This window comes from Rosa chinensis, chromosome 4, assembly GCF_002994745.2.
Source record: "Rosa chinensis cultivar Old Blush chromosome 4, RchiOBHm-V2, whole genome shotgun sequence".
NCBI classification, from domain to species: domain Eukaryota; kingdom Viridiplantae; phylum Streptophyta; class Magnoliopsida; order Rosales; family Rosaceae; genus Rosa; species Rosa chinensis.
The window spans coordinates 65,704,231-65,726,538 of NC_037091.1; the positions used below are offsets into that span (position 1 = coordinate 65,704,231).

General features: G+C 39.8%; 5 protein-coding genes across 5 annotated transcripts; 2 read left to right on the forward strand and 3 right to left on the reverse strand.

The window, feature by feature from the left end:
* Positions 1-2,835: 2,835 nt before the first annotated feature.
* On the reverse strand, positions 2,836-4,814 carry LOC112200280 (glycerol-3-phosphate acyltransferase RAM2). Its single transcript, XM_024341309.2, has 2 exons — positions 4,203-4,814; positions 2,836-3,765 (listed from the first exon to the last, which is right to left on the reverse strand). The coding sequence occupies exons 1-2, from the start codon at positions 4,812-4,814 to the stop codon at positions 2,866-2,868; spliced, it is 1,512 nt and encodes a 503-aa protein (XP_024197077.1). The 3' UTR covers positions 2,836-2,865.
* A 3,720-nt stretch (positions 4,815-8,534) lies between these two features.
* LOC112195850 (hydroxyproline O-galactosyltransferase GALT6) lies at positions 8,535-12,337 on the forward strand. Its single transcript, XM_024336067.2, has 7 exons — positions 8,535-9,544; positions 9,700-9,932; positions 10,015-10,305; positions 10,427-10,555; positions 10,641-10,814; positions 11,467-11,574; positions 11,661-12,337. Exons 1-7 carry the CDS (start codon positions 8,707-8,709, stop codon positions 11,868-11,870), a joined length of 1,983 nt encoding a protein of 660 aa, XP_024191835.1. The 5' UTR covers positions 8,535-8,706; the 3' UTR covers positions 11,871-12,337.
* A 276-nt stretch (positions 12,338-12,613) lies between these two features.
* LOC112195851 (LEAF RUST 10 DISEASE-RESISTANCE LOCUS RECEPTOR-LIKE PROTEIN KINASE-like 1.5) lies at positions 12,614-13,892 on the reverse strand. Its single transcript, XM_024336068.2, has 2 exons — positions 12,893-13,892; positions 12,614-12,810 (listed from the first exon to the last, which is right to left on the reverse strand). Exons 1-2 carry the CDS (start codon positions 13,743-13,745, stop codon positions 12,758-12,760), a joined length of 906 nt encoding a protein of 301 aa, XP_024191836.1. The 5' UTR covers positions 13,746-13,892; the 3' UTR covers positions 12,614-12,757.
* Positions 13,893-15,226: 1,334 nt separating this feature from the next.
* LOC112195751 (CAX-interacting protein 4-like) lies at positions 15,227-17,689 on the reverse strand. Its single transcript, XM_024335942.2, has 6 exons — positions 17,651-17,689; positions 16,927-17,006; positions 16,711-16,829; positions 15,980-16,609; positions 15,731-15,829; positions 15,227-15,583 (listed from the first exon to the last, which is right to left on the reverse strand). The coding sequence occupies exons 2-6, from the start codon at positions 16,939-16,941 to the stop codon at positions 15,463-15,465; spliced, it is 984 nt and encodes a 327-aa protein (XP_024191710.1). The 5' UTR covers positions 16,942-17,006; positions 17,651-17,689; the 3' UTR covers positions 15,227-15,462.
* Positions 17,690-17,863: 174 nt separating this feature from the next.
* On the forward strand, positions 17,864-21,553 carry LOC112197718 (pentatricopeptide repeat-containing protein At1g05670, mitochondrial). The gene is made up of 3 exons (XM_040518851.1): positions 17,864-17,993; positions 18,370-21,075; positions 21,205-21,553. Exon 2 carries the CDS (start codon positions 18,474-18,476, stop codon positions 20,715-20,717), a length of 2,244 nt encoding a protein of 747 aa, XP_040374785.1. The 5' UTR covers positions 17,864-17,993; positions 18,370-18,473; the 3' UTR covers positions 20,718-21,075; positions 21,205-21,553.
* Positions 21,554-22,308: the final 755 nt, after the last annotated feature.

Below are 22,308 nucleotides of genomic sequence, written 5' to 3' on the forward strand. Positions count from 1 at the left end.
AGAAGACCCAGAACTTAAGAGAAAATTTCAGAAACTCTCGACCCGTTTCTCCAGCTCAACGACCCGCAACAGTGACTCGGACGGTTCTTCGTCGTTGGGCCACAATACGGTGGCTCACTGGTTGGGTTTGAATCCTCTTTCCAGCATCGACATGCCTCTGGTCATGGATCATCCATGCATGGAGCGAGGAGAGAGAATCGAAGCCCAAAAACTTCAGGTCTTCCGGCGCGTTTTCCGGCAATCATCAGCGATGCATGAGGTATGGAAACTGATCCTCTCGTTGACCTCTACACTTGGGTGTATTCAGTTCTTCATTTTGCGATGCATGAGGTATGGAAACTGATCCTCTCGTCGAGCTCTACACTTGGGTGTATTCAGTTCTTCATTTTGCTTAAGTTTTGATCAATTTGGTTTTGGGTGCTTTTGGGTTCGACGGAGCTACTGATGACGACCACTTTTCTAGTTTCCTTGATTCGTTTCCGACTTCCTGGAGCATCATTTGAGGTCCGGGGTGTTAAGAATGTGTATAAATATAACTCCCACATTGGAAAAATATAACTTTGCTTGTGAGTTTATAAGGGTTTGGGCCTCTTCATCCATTGCCAATGAGTTTTGGATGTTAACCCCAGATTACTTTATCATGGGGAAACTCAGTTCATTGGGTTGGCTGAAATGAGGAGATTGGTGTCAAGATTTGGTGAAGCGGTGGAGGAAGTGAACAAAGGAAGGACCCCGAGTTCATTGTTGTGAGAATCTAAAATTTTGGTTGTTGTTGTTGTAATCTTGGATTAAATGCGTTACTAGAGATTTGACATTAGTTGAGTTGGTTCATAAATTAGAAAAGGATATTGAAGGGAAAACATGAATGGGTGCCCTTAGTAATTTTTGGGGTGCACCTGATCAATGTGAAAATGAAATTGTGTCGATTTGAGAAAAGTCTTGTTATGGTTATGCTTGACCAAAAATGTAAGAACAATAAATGGTAATATCTTCGGTAATTAGGATAATTATTGAACTTGTCGCGATTGGTCAAACTTGGTCAAAGTTGATCAACTCCTGGTCAAACTAGGAAAAGTTGGTTTGACGATTTGTTGATTGTCGAGACTCCAAATATTGTTAGATAGATTATTAACAATCGGTGTGTCAAAAATTAGGACTCCAGTTACCCGAGGAACGGAAGGTTTGTGACTCTCAGAGTATGTGACAAAGAGCATCGGAATCCAAGTAGGGGATTCGGGACTCTTCTCGATTAGTGATTTTCTTATACATTTGTTATTTTAAAATGATGCATGTTAAGTCGTGTGGTCGTTATGTTAAAATGCAATGCGTACTAACCAAATCGTGAGAGATATTATTGATGGCTTGAGAGCGAAGGGTGACACTGACTTCCTTAAGTTCGATACCCTAAACCTCCGGAGGGTTAGCTACATCGGTCTGACAGTGTGCGATCGCAATGATGACCTGATTCCGTGTGTATAGCTAGATAGTAGACGATCTCGCTACGCTTACCTGGTTATAAGTTGATTTGAGGTAAGGTCGTGTAATGGGTCTATGGGACCGGCCATTAGGTATTATTTGGACTCGGCGCCGTATTTATTTAAGCATCATGTATTGGTTTTCAAGTTAGAAAATATTGTAAAGTTTGTCATTTTTTTTTTAATGACACGGTTTGAGTATGTTTTTATATTGTGGCCACAAAGCAATACATTATTGTTTTCAAACCTAGTCGAGATGTTTTCCCAATGAGCATTGAGGCCCAAAGCTCATTCCTACAATAGTGTGGATGCAGGAACTATGCACTGGTGACGGGATTGACAAATGGAGCAGGGTGTGAGGAAATAGCTTTGGTGAATAGTTGTAATAGAAATCAGGTTCCGTGTCTAGTCTTGAACTCTATCTCTTGAAAGTCATTAATCCAGAACTTGATAGTCCTTGTTCCGTCTTGTATAAAAAATGTGTCAAGTCTTGTTTACTTTACTGGTGAATCAGAATCACTCTAGACGGACTAGTTCGATAAATGATTTTAAAAGTTTTCACCTCAAAAGGTATTTCAACGTTTCCACTATGCGTTTTACAAAAAACTATTTAACAAAAATGCCTTGCGGATTTTTAGGATGTAAACTGAACATTCAGTTTATATCTTAGAGACATGCGGTACTGTGATGTGCTCAAGCTGATGAAATGCAGTTTGGGGCGTTACATTTTCCCTACCAAGTAAGAATTTTACAAATTGCAATAGACGTTAAAACTATACTAGTTAGTTACGTGGCTATATTTATTTTTGGTTTAACATCATTAATTAGAGGTATAATGTACGTGCAAGACACACTAAAAATTAATGCATGAATATATATTTGAATTTCTCGTAATAGTATAGTAACTTTATTTTGTTGTTTTGCTTTAAATTTGCTAGTATTATATTGCTTTAAATTTACGGTTCCTATTCCAAGGATGTGAAGACAACCTCTTGACCACAAAGGTTTCATTCTCACTTCGGTCAAAAAAATAGGTGAGAAGATATTCTACCAAATTTTTCCGCACCAATAAAAACTTTAAAGTCACTTCACTTCAATCAAATTTCTTTTGGACTGTGTGTTACTGCATTTGAATTTGATAACGCAAATAAGAGAATATAACCTCCATAAGAGAAAAGTAAACAATATATTCAAACATTCTTCCAGACATTTTCCTCCCTGCCACTTATTTCTATATGCTCTGATCGACTAAATGAAACTGCAATCAACCAGAGACAATTGGTGTCTTGGCTAATCCCACTATCTTTTTTTTTGGCACATGAGCACACTACAATATACTATTTGAGCACCTTACATAAAAGCTAGAAAACTAAAAGAAAATGAATCAAAATTAGCACCCCATGACTTTGTTGGGTTGCAGCACAGGTTTCTCAACCACAGAGCCATCGTTCCCAGCCAGAGCCCTATATTTGTCTTTCCTCGTAAAACTAGTGATATCATACGAAAGGCTTGCCGCTATAGCCCTCTGTATATAATTCGCCACATCATGGCTCGACTTGCCCGCCCCGCAAGTCAACTCTGCTGGCAGCTTGTTCAAAAATGTGACCTCGTATTCTGGGCTAGGGTTCATGAAGAAGTAAAAAGGGTCCATTCCCTTCCACCCACGCGCCGTCGTCCCGTGGAACATGCTCATCTTATTCACCATCGCCACCGGAACGAGCTCGTCGGTTAGTTCAGCAAAAAGCGCGGAGAACCTCAACAGAAACGGCTCCCGGCAGGTGGTCCCCTCGGGGCAGATTGCAAGGTCACCTTCTTCTAGTAGCTTCTTGATCATGGCGGCGTCTTTGGCGCGGTCGCGGTTGAGGCGAACGGTCTTGATGGGGGAGATGAACTCCGACAGACGAGAGACGGAGTAGGTGACGGCGGGGATGGGGCGGCCGAGGGCGGTGGAGAGGAAGATGGGGTCGAGGAGGGTGCGGTGGGAGCAGATGAAGAGGACGCCGGACTGGCCGGTGGATTTTTTGGCCGGAGGGGGTGGGGTGCCCTTAACAGTGACACGGACACCGAGGACCCAGAAGGCATAATAGACGACTGGCATGGGTAGGAGGGAGCCGGCGGCGATTCGGAGGCAGGCGAGGAAGAAGCCGATGGGGAGCCAGAGGATGGTAAGGAGGGCCATGAGAGGTGTAGGCTTTTGGACTAGGCGGCCGTCGTGGAAGACTATGGGCTTAGGGAGCTTTTCTCTGGTTACTGCTTCCACTTTGGGGTTGGGCGGTACCATGTAACCCTCCTGATATTCATACATGTTTAGTCTTGTTAGGATGATGACAATAGTTATTTTAACGTTAAAAGACACAAACTTTGGTTTGTAAGTTGTAACTGCATGACACTTTTTACATGGTATTTTAGGCTAAAGATTCTCTCGAACTGATAATTTCATTGGTTCATCATTAATTGCTTTAGAATTAGAGTTTACCTTTCAGATTATTAAATTTACTCAAAACTAGAGAGCTAAGTGCTAAATCATGGTCATCCAATTATTCTTTACCCTATAACATAATCAGTCCTTACAGTTTTAGCAGTTACATGTTAAGTAACAAATGGTTATAATATCTAGCGTACGTGATGTGTATACTAGGTTAACTTCTATCTAAATGGTTCAAGTTATGGTATCTGCCAGTTATGTAATTGACTCATATTTAAGTTACACATAATAAGATCACGAACCTTGCAAAGTGCCATGAAAGGAATATCAGTGTGTCTATCTCCAAGCCCAATCTCTGGCTGTACATCTCCAAAAGCCTTCTTAAGAGCATCAGCCTTCTTCTCTGCTACAAGCACACCAGGTGGAGAAACAAAGCCAGTGGCTTTACCCTTGTAGGTTGCTATTTCAGTCCCCAAAACCGTATCAAATCCAAGGAAATCCTTACAAAATGCTTCCACCATAATCCTAGGGTTGGCAGTAAGAATATACCGCTTCTCGCACGTAGAGAGCACGCGCCACGACTCAGGGTGAATGTCACTCGAGTAAAACTTAGGTAGCACGGCACGGGCCACTGACTCGATCTCAGACACCCTCACACCGGCAAATGTTGTGAAGATCAGAACTTGGATTCCGGCCGATTCAGATACGAAGTAATAGAGGATTCCAGCTAATGGGGAGACCAAGAGCAAGAATAGGAGCCTTAAAATCCCACCGACCTCAAAAGCAATGAGAGCAAAGTAAGGAAAAGAGCTGCGGCCTCTTAGCAAGGTCCCATCCATGTCCGCAACCACCGTGTGGTTTTCTCGGCCGTTCGATGAGCATTTGTCGATGGTTGGGAAGGTGGTTATAGCCATTGTGGCCTTACTGATTGGATTAGTACTTAGAACTGGCCAACTTTTTGAAAGAGAAATTAATACATGCCAAGTATATATAGGAACATATAGAGTTGGTTTCTCTGAAGGAACACCAAAACGAGACGAAGGAAAATTTGGTTAATGAGAACAATGTACGACATATCCAAAAGGGTTTGACATGCAGACAGCTTAGATATTGTTATATTCGAGGGTAGCTAACCCTTGTTTTTGGAGTAGAAGGGATCAATAGATGGAATATCATCAGGGTCTGCGAAATTTGGTGTTATCTTGTTTTGTTTTCATCGCCCATTTCTTGTTTGATTGAATATACTCATAATAGTACAAGTAGATCGACTATTCTGGTTTCCAAAATTGAGTACCTCCATGATTTCCAGCTCGTCTCGTAATCTCACACGCGATCACATACTATATATTAATATATGATACTATCATCCCACATGTTTCGACACCTTGAATTATGGATACCATTTTGATGCGTCTTTTTCAATTTTCATTTTTGCCTGAAGGTGATGTGATCCACCGACATAAATGGTTTGAAGTGACCAGCATTGTCGTTAATAACAATGATTTCTTGTTACCACAAAAGAACGAAGAGACACAGTAAGCTGGGGGGGTGTTATGTTAGAAGTCAGAACAATGCCAAATCCAAAAAGGTGACTGGTTCGAGGCTCATTCATGCTTAATCTGCATTACCAGATGTTTAGCAAGGTTGTGTTTTATTGTCAAAAATCAAACTAGGCAATCACTCATTATTTGGATTCCTCTTGATCTACTAACATTGGGCAAAATCTTTCGATCATACAACTTACATTAGACTTTCAAAATTCTACTTTTATCCCCCTCCCCCTTTTTAAAAAAATAAATAAATAGATAAATAAAATGCTGGTGCAGCTGCCCTCAAATCTTGATTAATGAAATTGCCGAATACAAATGGGGGACATTGAACCTAAACATATGATTACAATAAGCATATATCTAGATTATTCCTCGAAATAATATCAGGGATCTCTACAGAAGACATGTATTCTAACAAGCACCAACTAGCAAACAGTAGTGCTCCACTAGCTACTCCATTTGACATAGCGGTGATATAACGGAAAGATAACTCGATATATAACCCGATTACAACATAGCATAATTACCATAAGCACAGCTTTCCTACTATGTTGCCACCGAATGATAGATCCGACGACACTTAGTCTCACCATGTCACTAGGCGGTAACGATCATTTGACGAAGGAAGGAAATCGCCTCTTACCTAGAGCAGACAAGGCACTTAGAGTGCACACACAAACACATATCCCGACTAGCCCTACAAGACTATTGTAGGGACTTATTGCTTGCAAAAAGCGTCACAGAACTAACCAACTTAAATAACTAAAAAATTTAAATAAAATAAACCCTAAGGCCGGGCCCAAAAAGTGAAGCCAAACCCAAACTCCAGCCCGCAACGGGCCAACAAGCAGTACCCTAGCCCAAAAGACAAAACCAGCAAGGGGGCCTTCTCCAATCCTCCAGGCCCAAGTCAGTGGCTGCACCGCCCCGCCTCCAAACTTGCCTCTGCACCACCCGCATAGGGTCACCATCACTTCTTCGTCTCTGTCTGTCCATCGGCGGGCGACTGTCCCAGTCCCCACTCCACACCAGTTAGCAAATCGAAGGTCTGCATCTGGATTCAAATCAAACATCCAAGCACCACCTGCAACAAACACAACCAACCATCGATTCATCCCACCCAGCCATCGAAACCAGCCCGCCGACCACTGACTGCCACTGACTCGATCGCACTCTATCCAACATCGATTCCAGCCCAAAGCTAGGACGCCGCCACTCCCTGCAATCGAGAAAGAAGAGCAAGCCACCTCCAGATTCAATCCTCCAAGCCTGAGATATGTTGGTGATACAAATCACCCGTCTAGCCACGCACATCGTGCGCTGGCTAGGCTTGAGGCCATCACCAATGCCTAGTCGCAGCCAAACAGGAAGGAGAGCAGACAACGACATTCTCTAGGTTTTCAGCGCGTGGAGCACGTTCTATAAGGATGAGTGTGTATTTACTTTTAGGGAAATTATTACATGGTCCCGGACCATGGTACGTGTGGTGGTTTGGGTTAATGTTATTGACCCATATGTCTTGCAGTTATTTATGATTTATCTTCTTTTTTTCTCACCCCTGCATGATCCCTACTAAATTCAAATGATACTATTGACTTGGACAACCACATGACAGTGCCACATGATACTCCGGGACCACAAAATAATTCCTCTAACTTTTATCCCTTTCTTATATGAACAAATCTTAAACATAATTGGGTGGTTCTAGTTGGACCTCCAAATTTGATATTTGGACCTCTCATATTAGACCTCTAATTCATTTTTTTATATATTTAAAAAGCTAAGTACACCTCCTTAATTTTACCAAAACACCCTTGAACAATTAAATCTATATTTTCAACACATTTTTTTTTTTAATCTCTTATCAATTCAACCAAGAAAAATTTTGTGAGGGTAGCTGCTTACATTTTTTATGTACTTTCAGTGACGGAACCAGAAGGTGATTCTTAGAAAGCCCGAACAACTAGACAATTATAAAGATTTTTCTTTTAATCCGTATCATAGGTTTTTTTTTTCCCCCAGTATGGATGGTTGTAAAAAAGACTCTTGGTCCTTCAGAAAAAAAAAAACTTTTGGTTCTCAAATAATTTAGTAATAGCTACACCAAAATATTTGTTAAAGGAAAATCCAAATCAAATTGTTTTGATTTACTTTTGTATTAAATGATAAGGCCATATATAGAAATTAATTATTTTAGGTAAATTATAATGTTATATAAGGAAATTCCAAAAGAAGTTTGAATGTTATATTAATGCGATTGTCTAAAAGAAAATTGAATGTTATATTAATGAGGGAGGTAAGAAGAGTATTTGTTTTTTTTTCTTTCTCTCTCTTTGTCCTTATTTGTCTTTTCATATGAGTTGACAAAGTCTATTGATAATTGAAAAAAGTTGGAGATCCAAATATCAAATTTAAAGGTCCAACTAGAACCACCCAACATAATTATCTAACATATTGTAAAAAAAAAAAAAAAAATCCTTGTGAAGTTGTTTTAGAAGTTCTTTAAATTTTATTATTTCAGAGTTTAGAATTGATCGATCAATCAAGTTTTATCTTATCAGAAAGTATGTTTAAGGCTAATTCTCGATTTTCAAACATATCTCAAAATTTAGGAGTTAGACTTAAAAATGTAAACAAAGAAACCAGTAATTTAATATCGTAATCGCCACTTAACGAGCAACACCACTAAATCTCACCCTTGGTCATTTTAGTATTATCTTGTTTTGTAAAATATAGAAGTTTAATATTACCTCATTAAACTAGTAACTGAAAAAAGAATGAAATGTTTCGTTGGAATATAAAAGGAAACAGAGCAATCTTGACCATAATATTAATTTTCATTGACTTTTAAAATACTCTTAATCAGTACGTTTTTTTTTTTTTTGATCTGAGTACCCAGTACCTTTAACGTGACCTACCCGACAGGCCAACACCGTTTCAGACCTGCTTTGGCACTTAGCACCCTGCTACGACGCCGTTTTCGCCAAAGCGAGCGAAATGCTGGGCTGCAACGCACACTAGATGTTATTTAGTTTCCTTTTTACTTTCAAACCCGTCAAATTCGCCAAACACTATAGTCCAAAACAAAGCGCTCTTTCTGCTTTTGTTCATAACATATATATATACATATTTATGAACCCACTAATCTCTATCAGTCTCTAAGCTAAAACCCTCTTTCCCGTTCTCTTCAATTCTGGGCTGAATCTCATCCCATTGGTCGTCAAAAGTTGATATCCTGAGGGGCATTTCGGGAACAATGAAGCGACGCAAGTTCGACCCGGTGCTGTCTCACACTCGGCTGAGATTGCTTCAAATCCTCATGGCCACACTGTTGGTTTACTTTCTAATCACCAGCTTCGAAGCCCCGAAAACCGGGTGGGATTCCGGCGAGGAATACGACGCCTCGTTCGAGCTGTTTAGCGACTCGTCGTTGTCCAGAGAGGGGTTAACGGAAGCTTTGAGTAGGCCCACTGACGGCCCCCGGCTTCGAGGCTCGCCGTTTCAGACACCCGAGCGGAGAATGCGGGAGTCAAAGAGAGTCTCGGGTTTGGTTTTCGAGGAGGAGAAGACTCAGTTTGACGGAAATGTGAGTGAGGCGGACGAGGTTTTCGGGCTTCACAAGGCGGCCGCGGAGGCCTGGAGAGTGGGGAAGAAGCTCTGGGCCGAGATTGAGTCCGGCAAAATTGAATTGGACAAGTCCGAGAACCGGTCCGACCCGTGCCCGCATTCGTTTTCGGTGACCGGGTCCGAATTTCACGCCCGGAACCGGGTGATGGTGATCCCGTGCGGACTGACGCTGTGGTCGCACATTACGGTGGTGGGTACGCCGCGGTGGGCCCGCCCGGAGTATGATCCGAAGATTGCGGTGGTGAAGGAGGGGGAGGAGGCGGTGATGGTTTCGCAGTTCATGATGGAACTGCAGGGGTTGAAGAATGTGGAGGGGGAGGACCCGCCGAGAATATTGCATTTCAATCCGAGATTAAAGGGGGATTGGAGTAACAAGCCGGTGATTGAGCACAACACTTGTTATAGGATGCAATGGGGTTCGGCGCTCCGGTGTGAGGGCTGGCAATCCCGGGCTGATGAAGAAACCGGTACGTTGGTTGCTGTAATGTGTGTTTGTTGCATTTGGTATGGTTATTTTTGTGATTTTCGCCATTTTGTGTTGGTAGGGAAGCTTTGAAAGGTACATGGTCTCACACTTTTGCTGATGATGTTATTTTTTATATATATATTTTTTTTTATGAAGTTGATGGACTGGTGAAATGCGAGAAGTGGATTCGTGATGATGATGATCGCTCGGAAGAATCAAAGGCCATATGGTGGTTGAACAGGTTGATAGCAGGGACAAGGAAGGTGACCATAGACTGGCCGTACCCTTTTGTAGAGGGCAGGATGTTTGTACTCACCTTGAGTGCTGGCTTGGAAGGTTATCATATCAATGTTGATGGTAGACATGTCACTTCTTTCCCTTATCGCACGGTGAGTACCGTTTTTGTATTGCCCCCCTGCATTGTGATCAAATGCAGCCATATCTTACCGTTTTGTTTTGCATCATTGACAGGGATTTGTTCTCGAGGATGCCACCGGACTGTTTGTAAATGGAGATGTTGATGTGCACTCTGTCTATGCTGCCTCCTTACCTACATCACATCCTAGTTTTGCTCCACAGTTGCATCTTGAGATGGTTACTAAGTGGAAGGCTCCACCTCTTCCCTATGGGCATGTCGAGTTGTTCATTGGCATTCTTTCTGCTGGCAACCATTTTGCTGAGCGGATGGCTGTGAGGAAGTCCTGGATGCAGCATAAGTTAGTCAAGTCTTCACGTGTTGTTGCTCGTTTTTTTGTAGCATTGGTAAGGGTGATTGTGGAATGCATGTATAGCTTTATGATACAGCTTTTAAGTTTATATTATAACTGCTTGGTTTTAATTCTATGTCAAAGATCTCACAGCTCTTGAATTTACATTTTGACAGCATGGTAGAAAGGAAGTAAACCTGGAGCTAATGAAAGAAGTAGAATATTTTGGTGACATTGTTATAGTTCCTTATATGGATAACTATGATCTTGTAGTACTGAAGACCATAGCAATTTGTGAATATGGGGTACGTTTTAGGACGAAACTTCGGTTGCCTATTTATGGTTTCCTTACAGAAAATACTTCATCTCAATGTATATGGTTCTTTACAGGTTAGAACCGTGCCTGCAAAGTATATCATGAAGTGTGATGATGACACCTTTGTCCGGGTGGATGCTGTGCTCAAGGAAGCACGGAAAGCGCGTAAACATAGAAGCCTATATATAGGAAATTTGAACTACCACCACAAGCCTCTTCGTCATGGTAAATGGGCAGTGACATATGAGGTATCAATGATTCTGCTCTTGTCCATTCATTTTAAAGGCAATTTCTATATGTTGAACTTGATGCGCAACTTATACAGTTTATAAGGGTACTCTTCAAGAAATTCTGGTATTCCCATGCTCTTATTGACCTTTATACTCTGAACAGAGAATCTCAGTGGTTGTGATTTGGCCCTTTCTGTTCTTATTTAAAAAGACAATTATACAAACTGATGAGATGTTTATTAGTTTCGCATCTCATGCATAGTTCAGATTGTATTGCTATTATGGACATGCCCTGTGTCACATGTTAGTATGCTTTGTTATAAATTCCTATTAGAGTATTGTTCTTCACTTCAAGATGCTCAGAAATATAGCACCAAAAAATGAACGAATTTGTATTACTTCAGCCTACCTGAGGATTTTAGAAAATTGACACCCATATGTTATTATCAAACTCTCTAGCTTTCTCTGTGAATACTTCACTTGGATATCTCATCTACCTGATTGCAGTTGACTATTGCATGGAACATCGTATGCAACTAGTTTTGAAATCATTAGGATAGTCTAGTATTTAGCTCCTAGCGGCCAATTTGTTGATCAGATTCACGTAAAATTATTTTAATTATGTCACGAACGATTTCTCATCTTTATTTTCTTCCTTGGTGAGCTCCAGGAATGGCCAGAAGAAGATTATCCAACCTATGCAAATGGTCCAGGTTACATCGTCTCCTCCGATGTAGCAAAATTCATCCTATCTGAGTTTGAAAAGAACAAGTTGCGAGTATGTTATATAGATTACTATCTCTTATTTTCAAGCCGGTTGAAGGTCAGGGCTTTGTATGAACCTAATATCCAAAACCTGTGCAGTTGTTCAAGATGGAAGATGTGAGCATGGGAATGTGGGTGGAGCAGTTCAACGATTCTAGACCAGTGGAGTATGTGCACAGTTTGAAGTTCTGCCAACATGGGTGCATTGAAAACTATTACACTGCGCATTACCAATCCCCGAGGCAGATGATATGCATGTGGGGCAAATTGCAGCATAATGGGAAACCCCAATGCTGCAATATGAGATGACCATGGTAAATAGGAAATTTTATTTTTCCTTACAATACAGTGAATTGGAGAAAGCATACAGAGAAAAAAAACAAGTTTTGCAGTCAATACTAGAATAGCCCTGTAAATATTCATTGGGGGTTTAAGTTATTTACGAAGCTGCTGAGCCCTTTTCCGAATCCCTTCATTTTGCCCATCTCCTCTCCTATGATCAGCTGATCCTAAACATAAGAGGTTTGGTCTTTCTCGTTTTCTGGTTTAGGATTCAGTACTTGTATCTTAGCGACTGATACATTAAAGCCGTTCTCAGAGAAGAAAAGGAGCTTTGAAGTTTTTAAGTTTTATTAATTGTACTGCAAGTTACCAAGGATCTTAGTACCAGATTTACTGCACTGCTCCTCTAGAATGTTTAGAGCCGTGAAACATGAACCTTCTATATTTGCATTCTGGAGCATACCATAAAGCGATCGGTGATAAAGATGGAACCTTCACAATAAAAAGCGATTCTTTCTTAGTGGGTTATAGTGCTATAAAGAAGGAACCCTATTCCCATAATCTTCTCTTTTATTTATACTCTTGCTTTAAAGTTGTACCAACTCAATCCCTGCTGGGTTATTTTAGGTTCAAGTGTATATGCTCGATGGCAGTCGGGCATGCTCTACTTCAGACGGTCACTGTCCGAGAACCCACCGGGCCTACTTTCTAGTAAGAGAACATTTTCAATATGAAGATAATCAACGGTACATGTACAATCCATTCCGAGATGACAATAATCCTTTACCTCAAGGACTTAATTAACTTAAAATACCTACCCTACAAACATGCATTGTGGAGACTTGGTTATTACATGAGAACAAGAAGGAAAAAACTCAAACCTCAGCATTGCATTTGATTAACAATCTAGTGGTCTACAAGTGTACTGAAACCAATAGCCACACCAAACAATAGAATAGCCAGGTCCCTGCAAGAACACCAAGACAACTTCAGCAATCAAATAAGAGTAACAATCTAAATTTAAAAAGGGTAAAAACTGAAGTATGTACCAGAGTGCCCCGATGCAATAAGCCTCGAGCCATAACTATAGGGCGATCCAAAGTAGCAATCGTTTGTAGTGTTCAAACCATTCGGACAATTACATATAAACGAGTTATAAGCTCCATAGTACCCACAAACCCCATTACTCCTCTCACAATTAAAACATGAACTGGGAAACTCATTATTCACATTGAACTTATACTTGAGCGCTATCCCATACTTCCAACTATTAGGGTCGGATTCACGGCCATTGAAGCTGTAAAAACCAGAATAAGAGCTGCATTGTAGCTTCTGCAAGTCCATCTCGAAAGCCGGCCCGAGATCCACCGGCGTGTAAACGCAACACGTGGCGATGGGAAGATTGATGAAGCTTATAGCCCTGCATGAATACAAGTAGCTGCAGATGGGTGCACCTTGGTTATCACAAAGAGAGAGCTTGGAGTTGTCACTGCTGTAAAGGCTGCCGTTGGATGATGAGGTGGAGCAGTCGAGCAAGGCGAAGATGTTGTCGTCTTGGAAGGTGAACGGCGCGTCGTAGTTGAGGCTGAAGCCTTTGCTGGGTTGAGTGCAGGAGCAGGTGGACATGGAGGGGTCTGAGATGTAGAGGACTTGTTTTGTGTAGTCTATGTTGGTGATGGGGTAGGATCCGGTGTGGGTGGTGAATGTGAGCTTGTCTTGGTTGCATGTTACGGATTGGTGGAAGCGCGGGTCGCCGCAGCCGGGGTCACTGCCGAATGGGAAGTTAAGAGGGATTCTGTTGCAGGATCTTTGGCAAATTTGGGATGTGATTGAGGAGGGTAGAGTAAGGAAGATGAAGAAGATGAAGGAGGTGATAGTAGTTGAAGGATGACTAAGCTTCATTGTTGTGGCTATAGGATTGAAGGAGAGATGAAGTCAGTATTGAAGAGAGTGTGAGAAGTGAGCCTCAGTGTGTTAGTATTTATAGGAAAAATGTGTTTTGTTAGCTAGCTTGATATACATTAATCGGAAATGAAAGACAGTACTTAAATAGCATTTTCAACATTCTTTTAGACTAAGATATTTAACATGGTATCAAAGTCTTATTAGTTGCTGTACATATGATAATTTATTACTAATGTAATGAATTTTTATTTAAATGCGTAGTGTTAAATTTGCTTATTAGGGGACGTAATTTAATAAACTAATATTATCGCAACAAATAAATTCAACTACATAACAAGATTGTTCGAACGGCCTTCCTGCAGTCCGCCCCGGGACCTAATCTCTATATATAAAATGAAGTGGAAGCTGCTTGGTAGAGAGTTTTAAGTTTTCAACTTTTAGGGAGAGGAACTTGGGATCTCGCCACTTTCGGTGTTTGGGCGGCTACTAGCTGGTTGAGCTTTTGATCATGTCCTTGCTTTCCCCTATTATTAGATGCCTTGTTTCCACTGCTAGCTAGGTCTTTCTCTCACACACATTTAAGACTTCCTCGTTGTACTATAACCAAAATACTTGGTCATTTGAGCTTTCTTGGGATCTTATGTAGTTTCCAGTTCCCAATAGATTGCTGAACAAGTTTACACTGAATCATTCTTTCTGCCATATATTACGAATTGTAATTTTTTTTTTCCTCATTGCCTGCTGAACAAGTTCATAGTATTCAGAGATTGACTCATCTTATCCGATATTTCGAGATTCATAAAGAAATGTAGAGTAGTTTTAAAACAGCAATTAATGAAGTAACATTATAACTGTTGAATCTTACTCGCACATAAATCTCACATGCTTTCCTGGATCTTGGTCCTGTAATCTCACATGGCTTGTGACCCACTGAAAATGGCGATCTCAAAAACAAGTCCGGAGGGTAATGGTCATTTTTTAGGTCCGTAACTAGCATGCATACCTCAAGAAACAAGATATGCAAGTAAAAATGTCCACATATAAAGATGCACTAAAGCTGCAATTTGATATGTACAAATGAAATGATCTATGTCGAAATATGTTAGTATTTGTCTATTTCTCAAAAAAAAAAAAAATGTCGAAATATGTTAGTAGTCGGTAATGGAATGCAATTCAATCTTATAATAGATTATGTATAAGATCACAATACGGCTAAGCTACCCCTTACTCCGTCCCCAAAACAAGCGTAGCCGCAGCTTTCAATATTTGAATATCCATTTGCAAACTCTACTTTTGTGGGTCGAGTAATGAGTAATGTACCCACCACTTCCATAAGCTTCTTATAATTAGGAAACAAAAAGATGATCAGAGAGCATAATGTTGGCATCAACCGGATTGAAAACGCAGCAATGATGATCTCTAATTCACGATTGAACTTTTCCCCTTATTTTATATCATCGTCAAATTATTGGTTTCGATAACAAATTTTAATTTCCCACTATGGTAATTGGGACTTATAATTCCATTGGTAGGGTTTCCAATTTTAAATTTTCAAAATTTCCAAAGTAGTTTTTATGGCTTATATACTGAACAAAAACTACTGCATGCGTCAGAAGTAACTCTCCTAAAAGTACAAATCGTTTTTCGTAGAACTAATTTAGCAAAGAATGTACAACAAAGTTTCCCCAGCTAATCCCCTAATCCAAATGCAACATCACTCAGTTGTGGATTTATGCAGCATCTTCTGCTTCTTTGCTCTTCTTAACCTTTCCTTCTTTTCTTCTTGTTCAATTCTTAGAGCCTCTATTTCATCTTCCTGCCTTGCAAGTTTTGCGCTGTCAAAAGAGAGCCATGACACATTCAATCAGAGTTTAGTTTGTCAGTCTGAGCGAGCACCTAAACAAGAAGCTAAAAATCTTGATAGGATCAAATAATCCCACATGTTTAGTAAACCAAATCAAACTTAACTTGATCATTCTTACCTTCTCCTTTCTTCTCTCTCAATATCAGCAAAGCTGGACACCATTGCATGATCATCTCTATCGTCATAATCCAAAGTTGAGGGCCTCTTACGATTACCTCTGAAAATCCATACTCCATATATCAGGAATTATTATTTTTCTTGTTCATAGATATAGACAGACAGAATTACCATGAAAAATTTGTTGTAGGTGACAAGCTAAGCACCATCTAACTGAATATTCAAAGCATGAAGGCAAAGAAATTTTTACCTAAACAGTCCTTGGATGATAGAAGAAACGTCAACATTGTCTTCATCCTCGTCCTCATCCTCATCCGAATCCTTATCATCAACCTTTTCAGCTGTTTTTATCAATCTTCGCTTTGTTTCAGATTGTGACTTTTCCAATGAGGGTTTGCTTTCCAGAGTAGATTGAAGGTTATCCGCCAGCGATTTTGCTTTCTTGAGTGTATTACTTGGCACAAGACTTTTCTTTGCTAGGGAGGGTTTCTGAGATCTTGACATTGTTTTCAGAGGAAGTCTTCCCAGCTTATCAGACTTCAAATTCGTAAAAGCTCCTTGTACAGAAGCCGGAGTTTGTTCATCCTCACTTGATTCCGAAACAAATATTTCTTTACCAACTCCAGCATGTTCTTTTGAATCTTTTGGAACATCGGCATCATCTGATGACAAAAAAGAGTAATCCCGAGACTCGCCGAGCTTTGCAGCCTTTGTCAAACCCGATTCGGACTCTGTTTCAGACGACTCTGATGCTGTGGTTGTGGCAGGGATCTCTACCTTCCTCACATCCTGTGAACTAATCTTGAGCTCTTGAATTAATGCATCCCTTCCGTCAATCAATCTTTGAGAAATACAATGTTCTGAGGGGCCAAAGAAGGGTCTGAAAAAACCACTCTATGTCAAAAACTCAAAACACAATTCGTAGTCTTAATTAAATACAAATATAAATGGCAATGTATGTATAGCAGTCTGCTTACGTACCTGTGCTTGGGTATTTTCTTCTTCTCAACCGAGCAGTCATCAGCAGAGTCCAACGGCTTCCTGCTCTCTTTTCGAATGCGTTGTTTTAGTACCTCCCTTATTCGAAGAAAGTCAGCTTCCTACAGAGAGTAGTAATGCGATTAAGAGGAAGTAATGCATTAGCTAGGAATGCATGGTTCAGTAGTGTTAGAAACTTAGAATTTAGAGACTGCTTACATCTGCAACCCCCATCTTCGTAAAACTGTTAAGTGTTCGGCTTAACTTGCTTGAAAAGAGGTTAAAGAGCTGTCTCGTATCTGCAGGCCAAAAGTGAAAAGAAAGGTTAAATTTCATCGGTCCGATGCCGAGATTGAAGATCAAAAGTGAAGTATTTAGCAACATAAACAATAGTAAATTCTTAAAGTAAAACCAGTACTTGTAACCCAAAAAAAAAATTCCAAGTAATTTTAAGCCATTAGCAGCAATAATTGAATTAAGATCTCTCCAAACATAAATAGAAATTGAACTGGCCACATGTTCACTTAATTCATAAAGATTACAAACAACGCCTTGTAGACTATGACCTATACAAAACTAAAAATTAAAAATTCATAGAAATTATGGTCTGAGTTTCAGAGGTTTGCATAAAACAAGAGGCACAAGCAAAGGAAATAAGCAAAAGCCGATTCCAGATAAAAAAAAGAAATTCAAGGACACAAATCCGCAACCAAGCAAGAGAAGAACACAAATTCACCAGTAAATATTAATATAAGCTAGACACTCCTCTCCAAACCCTTTATAATTAAAACATAATCCTATTGACGCACAACGAGGTAAAAATTGTGTGTAAATTTAAAAATGTTCTTAGTTCCTTGGTATCCAAGTTAACAATAAAAAAACCAAATAAGGGATAGAACTTCAAAGAGAAAATAATCAAAACCTTATGGTAGAGAAAACTTACTTGGAAATCAGAAGCGTTTATGTTTATTCTATGCTCTTGATCTTGCAAAGAAAGAGTGTAGACTGTAGAGAATCTCTCTATATATACAAATTTTCAAAATTGAATTATCTCCTTTTTATTAAGTCGGCCTAATGTGGGCCGAGGCCGGTGTCACTTACCGATTACAATGCCAGCCCAAAACATTAACGGCCCAATCGAATACTTACATCCAGTATTTCATGTTTTCTTTCTCCAAAACACTAGGGAGGAGCCAAATCGATGTTCGATATCCTTCGACCGTCCACCTGAAACAAGCTTTGCGAAGTCTGAAGCTTCTGGGTTTTCACCGTTGATCAATTTGAAGGTAAATTTATGGGGTTTGATAGCTGATATATACTGGGTAATGTCTAGCTTTCCATTTATAAGGTTGTAAATGGTTTTGTCTATTGCACACCAAATGTTCGATAAAATGCCTGAGACAGTTTTAGTATTGACTAAGTGTGGCACGTTGTGTTTAGTATGATTGATTTTGGAAATGGAACTTACTTATAGTTTTTGAACTCAATACAGAGATAGTCGCATACTCTTGCATTGTGCTATCGGTGAGTATTGAACTGTTGAATGAAATTGCTTAGTTCGAAAACTTGTGTAGTTATATACATTGTCTGCAATGATGTATGTGCACTATGTTTGCTTTGAATAGTGTGTGCACATTGAGTGATTAGTTTGTTACTATGCAGGTGATGTGATGAGGAAGCATATTTGCTTTGGTTCTTCTAAATGGAAGAGAACCGCAGCATCAGGGGATCCCCAAAAGTTTTATTGATGGGTTCCTCTAACAGATATGAAGAGGTGCACCATCTTCTCAGACTATTGTTGTCAGATCTTCAGTCAGCGTCCCCGGTTAAATCATGGTCTAAATGGTTCGGTGTTGTTCTTTAGAAGTTTAAGCCATATGCTCTCATCTGGCTTGACAGATATGAGGCCTTTTCCTGATTATTCCCCCAAGAGACCGACCATCAAGGATGCCGAACTTGTCCATGGCATCTCCACCACAATAAAGTTGCGCAGCTCTGAGCCCTTGCGCCAGATTCTGAAGCCTTATGAATCAAAGTTCAGGTCTGACCATCTAATTTGGGTTCTCATGGAGATTAAGAGTGAGTATAAGCTGGTTTTGGATTTGTTTGATTGGGCATGCTTACGAAGGGATCCAACACTAGAAGCTCGTTGCATTGTTGTGCACATTGCCGCAGCATCAAATGATCTTAAAACAGCTCATGGGCTTATCCATGACTTTTGGGCAAAACCCAAATTAGATGTCAGTCTTTCATGCACTCACTTTGCTGACCGGTTGATATACACTTACAAGGACTGGGGTTCAGACCCCCATGTGTTCGATGTTTTCTTCCAAGTCCTTGTTGAACTTGGGATGCTCAAAGAAGCAAGAAAACATTTTGAGAAGCTGTTGAGATATGGGTTGGTTATCTCTGTTGATTCCTGTAATTTATTTCTTTCTCGTTTATCTAGTACATCTGATGGAATTGAGACGGCAGTAAAGTTTTTCAATGAATATCTTGAAGTGGGTGTTCATTGGAACACGTCGTCATATAATATTATCATTCATTCTCTCTGTCGATTAGGGAAGATAAAAGAAGCCCACCATTTACTACTGCAAATGGAGTTGAAGGGTTGTTTGCCTGATGTTGTAAGTTATAGTACTTTAATCAGCCAATATTGTTATGTTGGAGAACTACAGAATGTGTTGAAGCTCATAGAAGAGATGAAAAGTAAAGGATTGAAGCTAAATTCCTATACCTATAACAGCATATTACTTCTTCTCTGCAAGACTGGAAAACTATCTGAAGCAGAAATGATATTGAGGGAAATGATGGTTGTGGGAGTACGTCCTGATAATGTCATCTACACAACTCTAATTGATGGTTTCTGTAAGTTAGGGAATGTTCCAGCTGCTTGGAGGCTGTTTGATGAAATGCGGGTTAGGAAAGTTATCCCAGATTTTATAACTTATACTGCTATTATTCATGGATTCTGTCGAACAGGGAAGATGATGGAAGCAGATAAGCTCTTCCATGAAATGGTTAGTAAAGGGTTGGAACCAGATGAAGTTACTTATACAGCACTGATTGATGGTTATTGCAAAGCAGGTCAGATGAAAGAGGCTTTTTCTCTTCACAACCAGATGGTTAGTATGGGGCTTAGCCCAAATGTTGTCACTTATACTGCACTGGCTGATGGTCTTTGTAAACGAGGGGAAGTAGATGTAGCAAACGAACTTCTTCATGAGGTGTGTAGGAAAGGCCTTCAACTTAATGTCTGCACTTACAACTCGATCGTTAATGGTCTTTGTAAAACAGGAAATATAGGGCAAGCAGAAGAATTGATGGAACAAATGGAGGTTGCAGGGCCCCATCCTGATACTATTACTTATACTACTCTCATGGATGCATACTGTAAGACAGGGGAGATGGCTAAGGCTCACAAGGTCCTGCGTGAGATGCTGGATAAAGGACTTCAACCTACAGTTGTTACATTTAATGTACTGATGAATGGCTTTTGTATGTCAGGAATGCTAGAAGATGGTGAGAGGTTACTTAAATGGATGTTGGAGAAGAATATTGTGCCTAATGCCACCACCTACAATTCTCTAATGAAGCAGTACTGCATCAGAAATAACATGCGAGCTACAACTGAGATGTTCAAAGGCATGTCTGCTAGTGGAGTGATGCCCGATAGCAACACGTATAACATTTTAATAAAAGGGCATTGTAAAGCACGGAATATGAAGGAGGCATGGTTTTTGCACAAAGAAATGGCAGGGAAGGGATTTATTCTTACAGCTAGTTCTTACATTGCACTTATAAATGGTTTTTTTAAGAGGAAGAAGTTTGTGGAGGCAAGGGAACTCTTTGAAGAGATGAGAAGACAAGGTTTGGTAGCAAATAGAGAAATATACAACATCTTTGTTGATATGAACTATGAAGAAGGGAACATGGACATTACTCTTGATCTTTGTGATGAAGTTATAGAGAATTGTCTTGTTGGCAAGTCCAAAAATGAAGACACATAGCTTGAATGGCATTATTTGGGAGAGAAATTGCCGGTCTTGGTTTGTGCCGATTTGCATGTGGGGGTGCTATGACTCCTAAGCATGGTGATATTTCTCAGTTCCATGCCTTTGATCCAAGTGTCTTGCGCAGTTTATCTGAAATGATGAGGATGTTGTAGTTTTGAATAGTATCATTTCCCTCTCATGGAATGAACATCTGCATGGCACCTGGCTATCAACATGTGATGTGGAACAAAACATAGATGAATCCGAGCCCTGCAAGGACTGCATGTTCCAGACAGATTCAAGCAATCTCAAGACGCTTGTTTCTTTCAAAGTTTACATGTTCGACTTTCCTTACGTCAAGAAATGAGAAAAGGTACCTCAATTTGCAATCCTCTACTATATAGTTGATATCAAGTGTGTGTTTGTATACAAAATTTGGCAGGAAGATGCTTGTGCCAAATGTAAAGCATTCTTTTGATGTTAACCATTTGACTGGGTGCAGCACAGCAGCAGTCTTGGTAGAGTTGAAGGTTAGGTGTAAAGGCAGAGAAGATTCATGTGCGCTTGCATTTCTGAAATTCAACAAAAAGACAACTGAAGCCGATATTTGGGATTTACCAAGGCAACAGCTTCAAGCGTCAACTTAAACGAGATCCAAATGAAATGCGACATTAGGTTCAGAAATATAACTGAAATGGGACTTTGTAGTTACTGAAATTTTGCCCTAGACAGTGATAGTTCTGTATGCTTTTGGAGAACAACAAACAAACTAATGAATATTCTGGGATTATTCTTTGGACCTTTCCTGTATGCAATATAAATTTCGAAGGTATATCTATTCGTCTGTGACTCGATGTGTGCATTAAAAAAGAAAGAAAAAAAGGGTGAACTAGAAAAGGTGAATACTAGGTGTATCATTTAATCTAGTGGCATAGTCTTCCTTTCGTAAGTGAGAGGTTGTGAGTTCGACTTAAAAAAGACTAGTTGGTGCATTTGAATTGTTTATCTGATAAAAAAAAGAAAAAAAAAAAAAAGGTAAAAAAAAAAAGGTGAATATGTGAGAAGAGATCGTATGTCCATATAGCTAGTAACCAGCTAAAGGGAACATCAGCACTAGTGGTCTACTGGTAGAATAGTACCAGCTACCCTGCCACGGTACAGACCCGGCTGGTGCATTTTTACATTCTCACTCTTTCCTTTTTTTTACATCTGAAGTATCGATGTGCACTTGCAGCAATAAGAACGGACGATTGAATAATATCAAGTGTAATTTTTATTATTCTGATTAAATGTGGTTGAACAATATTAAGTGTATTTTTTATTATTCTGATGAAATGTTGACCACAACTATCAAATACCGATATTGTGTTTAAGTGATGCATAGAGGAATACTCTTTATTTTATTTTTTTGTTACGTATTTACAGACTTATAAAAGGTTGTATGAAGTATGAACCCGTGACTAATCCATAATTTATAGTTGGATAACATCAACATACTAAAGTTAAGATTGTCATAAAAATAAAAAATAAAAAACATACTAAAGTTAAGATTTGTCGGTTGTTATATCTAAATTGTTATAGATCGAGAAAGTATCTATTTCCTAGG